The sequence below is a fragment of the Drosophila rhopaloa genome, unplaced genomic scaffold (assembly GCF_018152115.1).
Source record: "Drosophila rhopaloa isolate 14029-0021.01 unplaced genomic scaffold, ASM1815211v1 contig_3, whole genome shotgun sequence".
NCBI lineage: Eukaryota > Metazoa > Arthropoda > Insecta > Diptera > Drosophilidae > Drosophila > Drosophila rhopaloa.
The window spans coordinates 16,542,893-16,555,765 of NW_025335123.1; the positions used below are offsets into that span (position 1 = coordinate 16,542,893).

Sequence of the window (12,873 nt, forward strand, 5' to 3'; positions counted from 1 at the left end):
CCGACTGTCGCTAATCAATTTTCCATTTCTACCCAATTAATAGAGGGAAAAACTGCACAGACAACTCTTCATTAGGCATATGGAAAACCAATAAAAAATGTCGATATAAAATTGGAAAAACCTAGTATTTTTCGGCAAATTAAATTCGTTCCACTTTGGTGCAGGACCCAATTTAATGGTTGATTAAAAAATAATAATAAACAACGGCGAAAGAAGCGGGGGTGTTGGCCAGAAGGCTGAAAATCGATTTAATCCCCTTGCCTGCCCCAAAGGCTTTGCCAAACTATTTGCTCAGTGCCCATCGCCAATAAACGCAAAAAAAATATATATACTACATGAAAGGGAATATTTTAAAACTTAATAATGTTTGGGGATATGGCGGAATACTAAATGACGAAGGACCGGAGTGCCGGCTTAATAGCGTTGCTATTAATTAAATAGAAAGGGCCCTAAACGGTCGTGGGATATTGCAAAGTGGTGATAAAATAAATTAAAATAAATAATAATAAAATAAATACATAAAATAAATATATAAAATAATGTACTTAAAAATTGTTCTAGTAATGAATGTTAAATTGACTATAATATTATTTTAAATAAATAAAATCTTTAATAATTCATATCGCCTTCACTTTACATTAATGTGTGATTAAATTTAATCAACTACATTTTTAAGAATTTGCTAATATTATTTTTAGTTACTTTAAAGACAAACTAGTGTTAGTTTTTGCCCTATTAAATTTTAAACAAGCCAAACTCGCTCGCACATTTTCACAACATGACATTTAAGACCCACCATTATTAAGTACCCTTAATTTCCAAATTCGCGACATGCCCACGAAAATTTTCCAATTGAAAAATGTCCGTCAAAACTTCAATCAAAACCTCATTATTGACATTGATGGCGGCTTACAATCGTTAGCCTTTTGTTATTATTGGGGGACCACGAGCCCCTTTAACCCCCCTTTTCCCTTTGCCCCTCCCGTTTTTCTATCATCGTTGTTGGTTATATAAATTTGCATTGTTGTTGCTGTTGCCGCGCAGTGTGTAATTAATTATTCAAAAACAATTAACTTTACCAGCTGGCACACCTATACACACCCCACACACCCTATACACACACCGGCACACATACTATCGCACATCGAGGACAGGCATTAGAAAGCACAGTTAGAATGCATAAAATATGCGGCGTTTGGTTGTGTGTAAAGGTATGCATGTTGCCACATGGTTTGCATATAGAGAGAGTCTATTCGCTAAAATACCCTCGCTTTTTCCCATTTCCCTGCACTTTCCCCACAGGAGAAAGTTTTGCCAAAAACTCCCTAAAAATTTGTTTAAATTTCAATTAAATGTATTCAATTAATAGTTTACATTTCAAAACTAAACATAGTTGGCCGAACTATTATGAAACACATTAAAATTAATTAAATAAAAACAAAGGATCACAAGGTCAAACTCTGCAAATGGGATAACTAGGTTGAATTATTCATGTACCTTAAATCTTATATATGGAATGGCACTTACTTTAATAAGGACAAATATCTAAGCATACAATCAACAATACTCCTATAGTCCTAAGACAAACCGGATTGTGTAGTATTCGAAAATAATTAATTCCGAGCAGAACATTTAAGGCTTTCATCCTGAATTCCCCCCTTTCGCTATTTGATTAGTCAACCTATTTATTTATTTAACATGTTTCGTTATTGTTTACGTATGGCTTTCGCTTTTGTGGTCGTAGATGGAAACCGTAATGCGATTCCAAGTATTTATTTATTATTACAGCGTTTTGCGGAATCTTTCATTGGGGGGATTGCAAATTGATTCGTTGCGTTGACACAAATAAGAGGACCGTCCTGGAGTCGAGGCCAATTTGCCTGTCAATTAAAAGGAATTTATTAACAAGAAATGCGGAGGAGTGATTCGAAAATTTAGGGAAATTGGCAAATTCTTCTCGTTTCTCTTTAAAATTGCATGGCCATGTGGTTTATGTCTGTTGCCAAAAACGTTAATATCCAAATGTTTTTGGCTTATTTTCCCCTTTGCTGCCATAATTGAAACGATATCGATCCAAACTCAGTATTTATTTAAATTAAATGCAGCAAGGTACAAAATTCAAAAACATTTGCAGGTGTTTCCCGAAATGCCAAATTAAAATAAAACAAACTGCTGCGCAAAAAAATTAAAAAAGTAAATTTTCCATTTAGATGCGCCGCACATTCGTGAATGTGGAAAAAACCAGACCAAAGCAAACCGAAAATATTTCGTTAAGAATTTATGAGCCACACAAATTAAGTGAACTTTGTGCAACATTTTGGAAAAATCCCACTCGCCTAAAAATAGAAATAAATAAACTAATAAATAGGTAACTTAATCTCTGGCCAAATTAAAAAGGGGAATTTAAAACGAGTTTTCATTTTACGTCGTCGGTTTCCCGGAATTTTCGTTTTGTTCACTTTGACTAGGGCTTAATTGGTTGGGATTTGAATGCTTTGCCATTAAAGCCTCAAATGATTCGTTGAAAATGCTGAGAAAATAAATCGAAAAGCAATGAGGGGAATAAATTGTTGGCCAAACAAACTTAAATTGGCAACAACAAAACATGAAACAGAAAAAAAAACCTTACAAAATTATATGAAAGAAGAATGAAGCAATGAATATTTGACTAAATATCTTGAAAATAGACTTATTGTTTAAATTATCCGTCTTCCATTCGATAAATTGATGATCAAGATTGTTGTTAAATATTGAGCAGCCCTTTACCATAACTTGTTATTTTTGCAATTGAAAGCCCTTATAATAACTCGTATACATTGTATATTATTATACATTTATTTTGTTTTAATAGGCGCATCCAATTGCCTTTGCAACAAAATTGCACAAAGATGACACGATTTTTTCCAAGCTATCTGCATTCAATCTGTACATTCTCCCTTATTTAGCAGACTGGACCTTTTGATATCTGCAGAAGATAAATATGTATCTTATAAATACAAATTTTAATTCAGGCTGGAAGGTCTTTCAAATATATTGCGTATACGTAGTGTTGCGACTGCTTGAAAATATATGTTCCAAAAATATACATAAAACAGATAATTTACAAGATTCAATTTATATTAGCGTATTATTATTGTGGTAAAAATTTAACTTATTTTTTAATTTTACGATTTTTTGGTTAATTAAGTATGGTTTTCGCACACTCTGAATACATTCAAAGATATAAATTGTTGGATAATTTCTTAATTTCAGGACGACCTTTTATCATCATTACATCATTTTGTAGTTTTTTGGTCCACTCTAGTCTGTCTCCCTCTCTTTCTGTCTCTCTTGCACTCCTTGTAAACAGTGCACATGCACTGAGAGCAACGATTGTGTCTGTCTGTTGTAGTTGTAATGGTTGTTGTTGTCATTGTTGCCCTTGTTGTAGTTGTTGTTACTTGAAACGGTGATCGCCGGTGCCTGGCACCAAATACTGCACATCGGTGGGAGCGGGATAGAGCGTACCCACAGAGAGGCAAAATGAAAATAAATAAATGAAAGAAAGATATACACAGAAAGGCAACAACAAAACGGCGACACACACACAAAGGAGCAATAATGAAATCAACAACACGAACAACAACAATGACGCAGACAACGAGAGTGAAGAGCAACAAAACAAAAAAAAAATTGTTTATAGCTGAAAAATACCTTTGCGAGCGAGAAAGAGACGGCATCCCCAGTGCCGGGGGAGGGGGAGACATAATAAAATAAATTTAAAAAAAAAGAGAATAACAAAAATCAAAAGACGACCGGCTGACCTATGATGTTATTACCGGCATTCACCCTCCCGCTCCTACCTTGTCGCCCCCTCTCCATCGCACTCTCTCGCTCTCACACTTTGCGAAGCGAGACGAAAGAAGAAGAGAATGCAACAAAAATAAAAACAAAAAATCATGGTGATAAAAACGAGAAACATTGAAGATGATAACTTTACCGATAATATAAGGCCTATTCATTAGTATCAAAAAAGTTTGTTTAATCTAAATTTTAAAATATTATGAATTATTATAAAATGATTATAAAATTGTATAATTTTTCCAGAATCTTTACATAGCTACAATGTATTGAAATTTTTTTTTATTTAATGGTCAGGAATTTTTTGATACCGATATTATTGAATTTTCATATATCTAAAATCAAAGGATTCAAGCAGCGAACTTCAAATTCTTTTTCTTTCATATTTTTCTTAGTTACTTTCTAGTAATAATATGATATATTATTAGATGTTTAGTAGCTCTTTTTTTCTAAAATTCTTTAAAGTTTTAATGAGTCGGCCAATCATAATAGTACATAAGCTTATCATTTCGCTTTTTCTAAATTTTTTTTTTTTTTAATTGAAAGAATTATTTTAAAACAAAAATTAATATTTCACTTTCAATGCGCCTTCGGCTGATAAAAATAATGAAAAGTAGACGGCAGAGACATATTTTTTAAAAAAATGCATCAATTTTTAGGAATCTATTTTTTTTCAAGTATGGTGGGGCAACTCTGAGAGCAACAGCAACAGCAACAACAACAATTAGAGCCGGCCGGCTAGCCAGAGGAAAAAACAATAAGGCAGCCAAGCATGAGGCAGTGACTGCCAATGCAACTGCGTTTGGAGATTGCAGTTTGAACTGGTTTTCACCTGAGCTTGTCAACTCGGTGGGAAGAAGGCAAGAGTGGCGAAATGCCGCTAGATTTGCCTAGAAATTGACTGGGATTTCAGATCGCCTTGGCGACTGACATCGAGATCGAGGGAGACCGGAATACACCAATGAGCATATTTATTGACATTGGCATGCAATTTAAATGGCCGCGACAGTTGCGCATTGAACATTTGCCAAACCGTTGGGCGAAAGTCGACAGCAGCGGTCAAAACAATAGGAGAAGTAAAATAAAAAAAACCTAAATATGTATTAAATCGGTAAGCTTTGCGCAAAGCACCTTACAATGGTTAAATTCAATTTCCCTTTCTAAAATATAAATTAAAAATTTTTCGCAATTACAATGAATACTTTTAAGCCTTTCAAAATCCGTAATGGACATATTTATTTGCTGTTTTGATTACATGTTATTAAAATTATAATTTTGTGGCTTTAAAGTTTAGAGGTGCTTAGAAGGCTTTGATTTATATTCTAAGACTGGTTTTTTGTGATTTGTTTTTTGCAGTGTAAACTTGTGTGTGTTTGCAATTGGTGGCAAAGTTTGCCGAGAGCCTTTTGGGTTGGTCAAAGTATTAGCAAAGTTATTTGCCCGCAACTGGGCAAGCGACCGCAACAGCAGCAACATCAGGCGGCAGCAGCAGCCACTGCAGCAACAGCAGCAACAAAAGGCAACTGCAACACACACTGCAATTAACTTTGCGGTCAACAGCCACCCACTGGCCAACTGCCTTTGTGTGAGTGCCCTGCCAGTGTATTGGTGAGTGGAAAGAAGAAGCAGTGGCTTTGGCTGCTGATGCTGCGGTTGCTGCCGGCGCTGCCGCCTGATGTTGCTGCTGCAGATGATGTTGCTGCCGTCGTCTGTGATTAAAGGCCAAATGACAACAGCAACAAGCGAATGAAAGCGAGGCGCAGCTGCGTACTAAAAAGTAAAAACGAATGGGAAATGCTCTTGGCATTTACACCAGCATAAATATCTTTATAAAGCTTTTTAAATCGGAAATTATCAGCTGTATTGGAAGTTCTAAAACATATCCAATAAATGAACTACAATTTATTCTTGACTTATATAATTCTAGATTATATATAGATATTATTAATAAATTATTTAAAAAGCTCAATAAGTGCTCTAAGTAATTTTATATTATTTAATCTATTTTAAAGAAGAAGAGTTTAAAGAAAAACATTTAAAATATTGATTAAAAATCGAACATTTTTGTTTTGAGTTGAACAAGCTGGTTTTAAATTCGTGACTAGCCTATGGTAGTAGGGTATCAAGTTGGCAGTCCACCGACATCGTCGTCAACTGCATTGCCTTCGCTTGCAGTGCGTTGCATTGCATTTCATTGCATTGAAATGGGTGTCACTCTGTAACTAGCACATTCGCGATGATGATAATGCATAATAATAATGATGATGATGATCATGGGGCTGATTATGATGATTATGATGAGGCAAGCGACTCCTTCAAACAGCGTCATTCTCTCGCTGGCTCGTCATAAACAGCAGCAGCAGTAGCAACAGCAGCAACATCACAGCAGCAACAGCAACAGCGGCGTCATATTGAAACTGGAATTTGAATCCGGTTGCCGGTTGTTATGAGGCCCCCACTCCAAGATACCCCCTTTACAAAGACACCACCCCCCCTCCGGAATCGCTGAAAATTTTGTTTGTGCCATGTTTATTAAATGCCATTATGGCCATTTCTTCAGCCTTTGGCTTTTGCTCTTTGAATGGTGACTGCGGGGGGTTTTCGGGCCCCGGGAGACACGGAAGTGTGCGTCACACTGTGGGAGAGTTGCATTGTCAGCAGCAGCACTGCTCAAATGTCAAAAGGTACATCAGCAACAAGAACGACACGAGCAACATCAGCAGCAGCAGCAGCAGCAACATCAGCATCACCAGCCAAGCGCAATCAGCAAATTGCATTAAATGACTTTGTACTGCAATTGCTCACTATCTTCCTCTCTCTGTTGGATATATCTTTGATGTACATATATGTATATATCGGATATCTGAGAAACAGTGAAATTAAGGAAAGTGAAAGATCTGAGAAAGAGTGCAGCAACATCAATGGTTCGTCATATCTGGCACATAAAGGCAACTCGGAAATCGGACTTTAAAAACCAGTGTTTAAGTAGCATTCGCATGGCTTTCAGAAATATTTTTCAATATTAAGTTAAGTTAAAGATTTGCAATTTAGTTTGAATATATGTTGCAAGCTGACTTTGCTATATTTCATAGAAATTTAGGTTTAAAATTTGCAATATTCTCATAGTAATCGAATTTGTGGCAACATAAATTTTGAATGCTTTCGCCACAATTATCGATTTGGTAAACACAAAATCATAAAGCATAAACTGACAACTGGCTGACAGGCGGCTAAAAGCGTTGAAAAATGTTTTTTGTTTCTTTAAACGGATTATCTTGTGAATTTCATGACATTTGTTTAATTCCGTTGAAAACATCACACAGTTAGGCTTAAAATCGCTCGCTTGGACATTTATCAACGCTCCTCGCTATCTCACACCCCCCTCCTCCCCTCCTCCCCTAACCAACGCTTTCACAATTCATTTTCCTTCTCATTTTTCATTTGCTTTAATAAGCAATTTGATCGCTTGTCTTGACATTTACTGTTTACACATTTCTTCTTTCTCTACACACAGTAAATACCCATAGTTGCCCATGAAAGTCCCTTCGCAGCCACAACAAAAAATCCACTGGTACTACACTACGTACCGCCTGCATCAAGGGCAGAAAATCTGAAAATCTGAAAATCTGTGGCGCACATTAAAACGTTTCACTTAATTAAAATCAACGGCAACAGGAACGGCAACAAAAACGACTGCAAAATGACCGCCCCCATATATAAAGTATGGTATTCCGTAGAATACAGGCGCTAATAGCCCGATGTGTGTTCGTGTGAGAGAGCGCTGAAAAAATAAGAATTCAGAGCACTGCCAAAGACGTGGCTCGAGAGCTTCCAGCATTTTTTCTACTTTGTGTGACTAACGACTTGAAATTGCGTTTATTAAGACTTCCTGATTCATAATTTCTGGCAGCGCTAGCAACAACAGCAGCCACTACAGCAGCAATAACAACTTTAGAAAAGTGGCAGATCGACGAGCTAACGAATGGGGATTACCCAGTACTTCAATATCAAGGGTTATAAAAAAAAAACCTGTTCAAATTTGCATTCTTATGACTGTTATACAAAAATTTTAAAACTGCTACATTGTAAGAAAAAATTATTCCTGGAAAGGGCTATAAATATATACTATAAAAACTTGTTATGAAGGGTTTTTAATTTGATTCCTAAAATCCATTTTATTGCCCTAAACAAGTTTTTTTTACAATATTTCATAGTTGCTAATCTCGCAGATAATTTATTATCAAGAAACTTGGTTTTTGTATTCTTAAGGGAATGTGCGAATTCTTAAGTTGTAGCCATCCTCCGCTCTAATTTTAATATATCTGAGCCGAACCTAGGAGACGTTAAATAAAAATCACATCCAGGTACTACAAATAATTTTTTCCGATACCCTGTATTTTAGCGAGTTATGGCAGAAACCAAAAGCCACCGACTTGGTGCACTTTTGCGCCATCGTCTTGCCGCGAAGAATTTGCGGGTAATGTGGCGAGGGATTTGCTTTTCTCTCACTCCCCACTCGATTTTTTTCCCATTTTTTTGCTTTACCTTTTTTTTTTGTGTTGTCTGGCGTTTGTTTTCGGTCTGTAACGATTTTTGTAATTTTATTAATTTTTTATTTTGCCCTCCCTGCCCAGCTCAGTTGGAATCTCAGTGTCTTTTTTATATACGGTTTGGCTTGGTTTGTTTTTGTGGGCTGACTGCTTTCTTTCGATTGTCTTCCCGGGGTTTCCTCGCCCCTTGCGGCGTTTATAATTTTCGTTGGAATCGAGGGGAATGGAATGAAATGTTGGTCATGCAGCGGGCAAGATTTTCAAGTGACACGACCAGTTACCGCCACACACACAAACAGTTCGCTTTGTGCATTAATTTGCTGGTGTGAAGTGCTAATCAATATATGGAGGCAGCAGATTAAGGAAATGCAATTTCCACAGCGGGCGGGGGTGGAAAAAGTCACAAAGTCCCCCTAATTTATAAGTCAAACATGTCGGGGAATTTAAGAGAAATGTTGGGAGTCAATGCAAGGGGATCAATGACATTGAATGAGACAAAAGGATGGGATAGGCGAATGTTTTGAATATTAAATTAAAGCAACTTGACAGCTCAAGGCATTTATAAATATTAAACATCAGTTTCCAAGCCAAGCCTCAATAAATAATGAGTATAATTTTATGAATTATATACGATTAAGACTTTAAATTATTTCATTCTTACTGTGCCTTTTAAAGAATTTTATGTACAATAACCTTTGATTTTAAATACTTATTCATATTTTATCTCGAAAATATATATAGGAAGTTGAGGAAAAAGATAAAGCCTCTTGGTTTTCAGTTTTATCGAGATATTTTAATATTACAAGCAATAATGATTAGGATATATTTAAAATAATTAAAAGTTCAGTTCATTTTCTAGGACTCACCTGGTGATCCATGGCGGTTACGTGGTCCTTCGGTGCGCACGGCGAGCAGGGTTTCCAGGTTGCTGAGGGCCACGAGGGCCAGTAGCAGCAGCGCCAGGGTTGTCAACTGGCCGCGCTGGCGGTGGTGCTGTGGTTCGTGGTGGTGTTCCAGCCTCGGCTCGATGGCTCGGTGGTGCTGTGGATGGCGGTCGCCGATGGGCGAGGAGGATTCAAGCGCGACCTCTGTGACGTGCAGCGGGTCGGCGGCAGGGTTGTCGCCCTCGACGGGGTCAGGGGTCAATAGGGCTGTCGCCGGGGGTCGCCAGCGGGAACGCATTCTGGCCTTGTTGGGCGGCTTGCGACCAAATCCGAATCCAATGCCCACGGGCGTCGGATTCATTTTTGGTTCGTTGGTCGCTTCGCTCGGTTCTCCGCTTCTTATCCTTGCGATGTAAGTCCCTGATTTTAGACTTCGGATTTCGGTGACCCTCTTCGGTGACCTCTTCTCTGACCACCGCTCTTCTTCAGTCCTTTTAAAATCTCCCGGTCTGCCTGTTTACTATCTTTCTTTACGATTTTTATTTGTTTTTTTTTTTTGGTGGGGCTGCTTTAATGAAATAAGCGAAAAATTAACGCGTTTAATATTTGTAATTTATTTTTGAGGGCGTGACTGGGGGCACTTGAAAGAGCAATTAATTAAATTTAATTCCCCCCGTCGGCCCGTTCGTCTTATTCCGTTTGCTCTTTTGCCTGCTAAACTTTTTTGCTTATGAAAGATAATTGCTGGCAGTCTCGCTCGCACTCTAGCTACTTCTCGCTCGCTCGCTCGCGTTGGCCCTATCTTTTTAACACTTTTTACAATAATTGAAAAACTTTTTTCGGCTGCTTTATGTGAACTTTTGCCTTCGGCGTCTTTAAACTTTTCTCCTCTTCCCCGCGATTTTCTTTTTCGTATTTATTTTTTTTTATTATTATTTTTTTTTTTTTTTCGTTTTCCGTCGGTTGTTGTATTTCAGACACTTGAAAAATAAAAATTAATATGGTGTGAGGGAGACGGAGATGATGGCATCTTGTCGGCTGTTGTTGTTATTTCTGGCTCTTTCGTTTGATAAGGAAATTGCATATCCCTTGAAGTTTTCACTGCGCTCTTTTGCACTGCAATTCTGCAAGAAGAAAATAATGGTAGAAAAGTTAGCAAAATGTTTATCCAGAGTATTTTCCAATTACTAAGTTAAGTACGATTAATTTGCTTAAAGTTTTCAATCAAGAATTTCGCCTTCTAACATTTGACTTTGGAATTTCGACAGAAAATGTTCGTTTCACTTTTAAACTATTGTTCTAATTTCCTTTACAAAATCGAATGTTATTCAATATACTTCGCCTGTCACAAACTGTCATTATGTTTGAATACAATTGGAAGATCTGACTTGGAATCAAGTGGCATTACCGCATAGAAAGCGAAAGAAGAAAGCGACGTGGAAACGAGGAAGAAAATAGAACATTGAGCAGATTACATTAAATTAAAGCACAAATGAATTGCTCGACGAAACGAAAGCGAAGAAGTAGAAGGATAGGAAGAAAATAAAGAAAAAACTGGAAAACGTGGATGCGAAATAAGTAAAAAGTAATGTATTAAAAAATGAGCAACAATCAAATACAATAGCTAGCGGAGATCATAATAAGGAGGGGTTCGGTGGGAGATGGGAGATGCCTGCACATACAAGTGGAAAATCACGCACATCATCTCCCAGAAAATGGAGGGCGAAAAGAAAACCAAAAAGGGGGTGGTGGGTGGTCGGCACAACAACAATAAGTGGGTGGCTCATGCGGTTAGGTCAGATTGAGGAGTAGGCCCAACGATGCCAACGAGTCAACAAAAGAAATTGCTAATGTGCGCAAATAAAAATGGCACAAAAAAAAATACACTCGCTGAGGCAGCCCAGCACACACACAACACACACACACACAAACACACATGCCCAGCCGGTATTAGACAATTGAAATTGAAAATCAGTGAAACCTGTTTTCACACACAAAAGCTCACGCACGGCAAGCTTAGGCGCACAAAATTACAAACAAAAAAACAATACAAAAAAAATTGCAAAAAAAAAAAAACGAAATGAGAAAATGGCAAATAGAAAATGGAAAACAAAAGAGGAAAAAGCAATGCAAAGACACAGAGCAAAAGTTGGGGTCAAAGATGAAATGCACTCAAAGAGCTAGGAAAAACATTATATAAATTGTCAACAGCCTAAAGGAATTTTAATAAGGCGGAAATATATATATTACTAAAGCAGCTAGGCATCTTGGATATTTTCAAATGATGTATTATTATAACGAGTTTAAAAGAGAGAAATCCTATTTTAAAATGCGTTACATTTCATGTAATTTATTTATTTTTAAATGCAACAAGCAATTATCAAATACATTAGGAAGTAGTAATGTTAATTCCTCCAGGTTCAATCAAAATAAAAATTAATTGAATGGCAACTATTATTGGTCGTTTATCAGGTTAACTTATTTTAAGCAATTTATAAATTTATATATATTTGAGGCTTATTGCCATTCTCAGAGTTTCTTCAAAATGCTTAAGAATTTATATTCGATATTGAAAGGAAAATTCTTTTTTTTAGACTAGGGCATTAGGGATTGAAACACGAACATTTCCATTTTCCCAATTTCCCCAAGCCACATTGAAAAATCACTTGCACCTCGCTGTCTGCCGTGCAAGTCGATGGAAAATGCAGGAAATTTTTCCAGAGAAAATCCAACATTGCCTATGGGCGGTGGGGCTATCATCAACATGAGCATTTAGCCCACGGCCCATCATCATCTGCGACATTTCACCACCCAAATGAAAAGTTACGCGAATCAGCAACAGCCGCAGGAATCGCAGGATTCGGTGTGCGATGATAGGGGGTGTCCTATTGATAGAGGGGGAGGGGGTGGGAGAGGAGTTGGTTTCTTTTTTTTTTTTTTTGGCCAGGCCGTGCACACCTGTCCGTTTTCATTACGCGGCAGCCAAGAAATTGCCAAAGCCATTTTCGAAAATGGCCGCAAAACACGGGGGAGGTGGGGGAAAAAATGAGCTAAAGGTGGAGGGGGGTGGGGGGGTGCTATGGGGAGGACATCGTCATAACTTGAAATTGAAATGGCCAGGGGAATGAGGGGACTGGCCTGCCTAACGATCCAATCACGCGACCATCTCTAAGCCCCTCTCCCCCAGAAAATCATTTTGGATCTGGATTTATTGCACTCCCCGCTTGGAAACCAGAATCCCGCTAATGTTCGCGCTGAAAAGCTCTCAGGAAAAATCCCCAAAAAAAAACAAAAAAAAAGCGAGGGAGAGGAAAAAAAAAAGAAGAAGGTTGGTGGTTTTAAGATATCCAAAGACGGCACCGCAAAATGTTTTTGGCCAATTGGACTCACGCGGCCCGGGCATCAGGTGCACATTATGTCAGGAATATGAAATATGATAACAACAAAACAAAATAAATATAAATACAAATTTACAACAATCGAAAGAAGAGGCCGCCGACAAGCCAATAATAAATGAAAATAATGCCATAAAATATACTCCAAAGTAGAGAAAAGTTGCCAACAACACCGATGGGGGGGGAAAAAAACAGGGAATCACA

At 37.5% G+C, this 12,873-nt stretch overlaps 1 protein-coding gene across 8 annotated transcripts in view; it reads right to left on the reverse strand.

The window, feature by feature from the left end:
* Positions 1–12,873, reverse strand: part of LOC108050844 (low-density lipoprotein receptor-related protein 2) — a 163,158-nt gene that overhangs the window by 124,877 nt on the left and 25,408 nt on the right. For 3 of the 8 annotated variants that reach the window (XM_044461169.1, XM_044461173.1, XM_044461170.1), the window contains exon 2: positions 9,257–9,839. In XM_044461169.1, the coding sequence (XP_044317104.1) occupies positions 9,257–9,635 (379 nt within the window). In that variant the 5' untranslated portion in view covers positions 9,636–9,839. Of the gene's footprint in view, positions 1–9,256; positions 10,399–12,873 lie in introns of all 8 variants that reach the window. The other 5 variants (XM_044461167.1, XM_044461168.1, XM_044461166.1 and 2 more) reach the window with 2 other exon arrangements.